Raw genomic sequence first — 5,237 nt, forward strand, 5'->3', positions numbered from 1 at the left:
TTGCAGAACCAGTATTGATTTATTGAGGAAAAGAAGAACAGAACTTTTCCATCACTGTGTTATTCTGATCATGTGGTGTATTATTTAATTTTTACTTTTCTTAGTATTGAGTAGTCATTATATTGTAATATTAAACTAAGTTGTGTAACACATAATGTGTTTAAGGAAATGATTTTCTCTTTACATCAGGTTGTTATATCCAAATTCATTGAATGAAAATGTTTTCGTTTACTAAGTTATATAGCACATAATATGTTTAAGAAAATGATTTTCTCTTTACATCGAGTTTTTATATCCAAATTCATTGAATGAAAGTGTTTTATTTTTCTATAAAGCTGAGAAAATAAAAATAAAATTATTTTGGTACTTTAACATCTGACCTGTTTTAAAGGTGACATCCAAATTCATTTTACATATTAGATTGTAAAGATTAGATAGGCTTTTTTTTGAAAATACAATTTTGCAAACAGGCTTATCAGTAACTGTTGATTTTCATTTGATTCTGCTGATTTTTTTTGTCTTATTTTAGGCAGCTAATCCAGGTTGCTCCCTGGAAGATTTTGTGAGGTGGTATTCACCCCGGGATTATATTGAAGAGGAGGTGATTGATGAAAAGGGCAACGTGGTGCTGAAAGGAGAACTGAGTGCCCGGATGAAGATTCCAAGCAATATGTGGGTAGAAGCCTGGGAAACAGCTAAGCCAGTTCCTGCTAGAAGGCAAAGGAGACTCTTTGATGATACACGGGAAGCAGAAAAGGTAATTGAGATTTGAGTTTCTAATACTAAAATGCAAATTACTGTTCTTGCAATTTAGGAACTCACTGTCATAGACATGAAAGCTCTGGACACACTTGAGGTGCAAAGCATTGAAATTCATTGAGCCTTTTCTATATCTACTTTCACGTTTAAGATTCTAGAACTAGTTGCAAATAGGGCAAATAACAGACATGCGTAGTTTAAACAGACTGCTTACCATTGAACTGTCTCACAGTATATGTTAAAAGTGTTAAAAATGGGTATGTCCTTTAAGCTAGCAGTTTCCATTCTTACCACAACATTTATTAAGGAAATAATGAGAAATATACAAAGACCTATGTATATGAATGATGTTCAACAAAGTTCTTAAGTGAAAAAGTAGAAACAACCAAAGTTTCTAACAACAGGGACTTGGTTTAATAAAGTATGGTATATACATTAGTGGCCAGCTTTGCAGCAGCTACTAAAAAACATTTGGAGTTATGGAGAATATAGTGGCACCTGCCTGATATTGAATTGCCCTGCACACCTTCCTACCTCCTCCAGCCCCCCCAAAAAATCCCATGAAATCAATAAGTAAATAAATCCATGCATTCAGCATTACTAAGAGACAGAAATTTCAATGACCTTCAAATTAACAGTAAATAGAAATAAACCAAATTCCAGTGGAGCTCCCACTGCTGTAAGTCTATGTAGATATAGTGAGTAGGGGGCAGGAAAAGACAAAGAGCCAAGAGATACAGAAGACTTCGATGAAACACAAAGTCACCCCAGAAAGAGAGAGCCTAACACTACATGCCAAAACACTGAACACAGGTAGGGTTTGCTAGTTCACAGCACTTGCCACAGGGAAGGGGCTTGAATATAAACAGGACTAGAAATGGAGCCTTGGAGAAGCTCAGATACACAAAGAAGGAGTGGATGGGAATGATGGGGAAAAAAGGAAATAAGAGGGGAAAATTAAGGATCTTGCAGAAGTGAAAGGAAAACAAGACAACCAGCCTCCCTCACCCCCCTCTATCCATTAAAGAAACTTCAGAAGAGGGCACTTTGAAGCTATTTGTGATATTACTAGGAATGGAATAGAACAGACCACATCCATATAAAACTACTTTACAAAACAGAAAATGAAAATCAGCTCATTTCAGCTAATGAAAATATTTCCCAGAAAATCAGTCACAAAACAGAAGAAAATTGTAACATTCCAAACTGAATCAGATATCCTCAAACAGTTAAGGAGGATATGAAAAAACCATGTTTAATAAGAAATGCTAAAATCAAGAACAGAGATGGACCAAAAAAACCCACAAAGAAATGAAACCACAACTGATTTAGCTCAGGATAGAAGTAAAAGAAAAAAAGACAACCATATAAAAAATGAAGACTAAATTACAGGAGGCCCAAAAGAAAATAGATTTATATTTAAAATTTATAAAAGGCATTGAAGAAAAGTGGGAAACAACCAAGAGAATGAAAATGAGATATAGCAGTAAAGAAATGGAAGAGAAAGTAGTATAAATGAAAGACAAGAAAAGTAGGAATATTCAATTCATTAGTTTCCTTTAAGGAGAAAAATCAGAACACTAAGAACTAATACAGTCCCTATGGCTTAACAAAGAGGATACATTTTGAGAAGCTCCTCGTTAGGCAGTTTTGTCGTCATGGGAGCATCATAGAGTGTACTTATACAGACCCAGATGATATAGCCTACCACTCACTTAGGCTAGAAAATTAATGGAATACAAACTTTCTATTAAACAATATGAGTGAAAGGGGAAAATACAAATTGAAAGTACAGAATTTGCCGGGCACGGTGGCTCAAGCCTGTAATCCCAGCACTTTGGGAGGCCGAGGTGGGCGGATCACGAGGTCAGGAGATCGAGACCATCCTGGCTAACACGGTGAAACCCCGTCTCTACTAAAAAAATACAAAAAACTAGCCGGGTAAGGTGGCGGGCTCCTGTAGTCCCAGCTACTCGGGAGGCTGAGGCAGGAGAATGGCCTAAACCTGGGAGGCGGAGCTTGCAGTGAGCTGAGATCCAGCCACTGCACTCCAGCCTGGGCAACAGAGCGAGACTCCGTCTCAAAAAAAAAAAAAAAGAAATAATAATAATAATATTGGATTGTAACTCAGAGTACAAAATAAATATCCTTGAGTTCATACTGATAAAAATAATTGATTGGATATATAAATTAATGGGACAGAAGAGACAAATCTCCTGTGCAGAATTCTAAATGTATCTAGATATTCCACCCTCAAGGAGGTGAAGCTAATTCCCACTCCGCAAGTGTGTGCTGCATATAGTGCATTCCTCCCAGAGAGTACAGTACACAGAGAGGGGAAAAGGAGTGACGTTACAGGGCAGCAACCCAACTGACACTGTCTCAGCCAGGTGATGAAGGTTAACATCCACAGGCTAAGCCATAATGGCAGTATGTACTCTTGACATGATGTGATGACAGTGGCACTTTACCTCTCTGGTCTTCCTCCCAGAAATACATAACCCAGCTTAATCATGAGCAAAAAACATCAGATAAACCATAACTGAGGGAATTTTTATGAAATACTTGACCAGAACTCAAAACTGTCAAGGTCAGTAAAAACAAGGAACATTTGAGAACCGTCACAGCCAAAAGTAGCCTAGAAATATGACAGCTAAACATAATGTTGTATCTTGAAGCGGATCCTGGAGCAGGAAAATGACATTAGATAAAAACTAAGGAAATCGTGTACATACATACATGCTGACAGCATTATTCATGACAGCCACAAAATGCAATAAACCCAAATGTCTATCAGTGATGAATAGATAAGCCAAATATGGTCTGTCCGTGCAATGGAGTATTATTCAGCCATAAAAAGGAATGAAGCACTGATATGTGTTACAACATGGATGAACCTTGAAAATATTATGCTAAGTGAAAGCCAGAAAACAATGGGCCACATATTGCATCGTTCCATTTATACGAAAGGTCTAGAATAGGCAAGTCCATAGAGACAGTAAGTTAGATTAGTAGTTGGCAGCAGTGGAGATTGGGAAGGGGGGAAATCAGGAGTGGCTGTTTTGGGGTACTGGGTTTCTTTTGGGGGAGATGAAAGAAAATGTTCTGGAATTAGATAATGGTGATGGTAACATAACCTTGCAAATATGCTAAAAAACCACTGAAGCTACCCATTTTAAAGTGGTGAATTTTTTTTTTTTTTTTTGCCTTTGAGACGGAGTCTCGCTCTGTTGCCCAGGCTAGAGTGCAGTGGCGCGATCTCGGCTTACTGCAAGCTCTGCCTCCCGGGTTCACACCGTTCTCCTGCCTCGGCCTCCCGAGTAACCGGGACTACAGGCCTCCGCCACCACGCTCAGCTAATTTTTTTTTTGTATTTTTAGTAGAGACGGGGTTTCACCGTGTTAGCCAGGATGGTCTCGAACTCCTGATCTCGTGATCCGCCCGCCTCGGCCTCCCAAAGTGCTGGGATTACAGGCATGAGCCACCACGCCCGGCTAAAGTGGTGAATTTTATGCTCTGTGAGTTATAGCTCAATTTTTAGAAACTAAGGAAATCTGAATACAGTATGGAATTTAGTTAGCCAAAAAGTTCGGAGGAAGAGGAAACTATACTCAAAATGTCAATGTTGTAAAAAACAGTGAAAAGCTGTTCCAGATTACTTGAGATTAAAGAGCTATGACAACTAAAGGCAATGGATGATCCTTACCAAGACATGTAGTGGTTGAGGGAAAGGGTCATAAAAGACACATTATGCGGCCGGGCGCGGTGGCTCACGCCTGTAATCTCAGTACTTTGGGAGTTTGAGGTTGGTGGATAATTTGAGGTCAGGAATTCGAGACCAGCCTGGCCAATATGGTGAAACTCCGTCTTTACTAAAAATACAAAAATTAGCCGGGCAGTAGTGGCTGCGTGCCTGTAGTCCTCGCTACTTGGGAGGCTGAGGCAGGAGAATCACTTGAGCCTGGGAGGCGGAGGTTGCGGGGAGCCAAGATCGCACCACTGCACTCCAGTCTGGGCAACAGAGAAAGACCCTGTCTCCAAAAAAAAAAAAAAAAAAAGACACATATGGGGTCAGTTGACAAAACTGCAATAAAGATAGTAGATTACAATTATTTTATCAGTGTTAAATTTATTGTGTATAATCAGAATCATTTGCATTTTGATTATATAATAAAATATTTTTAATTTTAGGAAATACACATATTTTGAGATAAGGGACATGAGTATGCGACTTATTCTGAAATTATTTGAAACAAGTTTATGTCTGTAGTGTGTGCACACACGAGAGCAGAGAAAGAGCAAGGGGTCTAGAACAGGAGGGAGACAGTTCATATGTGAATCCAGGTAAAGGGTAATAACATATTTCGTGTTATTCCTGCAAATTTGTTTTCCTGTGAATTAAGGAAAACAAAATTCAGAAAGGCGGGTGTTGGCAAGGAGGTACAACAGAGGGAACTCATTACTCTAGATAAGAATGT

The 5,237-nt window shown here is 38.8% G+C and overlaps 1 protein-coding gene across 3 annotated transcripts in view; it reads left to right on the forward strand.

Moving 5' to 3' along the window:
• Nucleotides 1-5,237, forward strand: part of RAB3GAP1 (RAB3 GTPase activating protein subunit 1 (catalytic)) — a 110,838-nt gene that overhangs the window by 95,085 nt on the left and 10,516 nt on the right. For all 3 annotated transcript variants that reach the window (XM_011937722.1, XM_011937723.1, XM_011937724.1), the window contains exon 19: nucleotides 530-757. In XM_011937722.1, the coding sequence (XP_011793112.1) occupies nucleotides 530-757 (228 nt within the window). The remainder of the gene's footprint in view (nucleotides 1-529; nucleotides 758-5,237) is intronic.

The sequence above is a fragment of the Colobus angolensis genome, unplaced genomic scaffold (genome assembly GCF_000951035.1).
Source record: "Colobus angolensis palliatus isolate OR3802 unplaced genomic scaffold, Cang.pa_1.0 Scaffold168, whole genome shotgun sequence".
NCBI lineage: Eukaryota > Metazoa > Chordata > Mammalia > Primates > Cercopithecidae > Colobus > Colobus angolensis.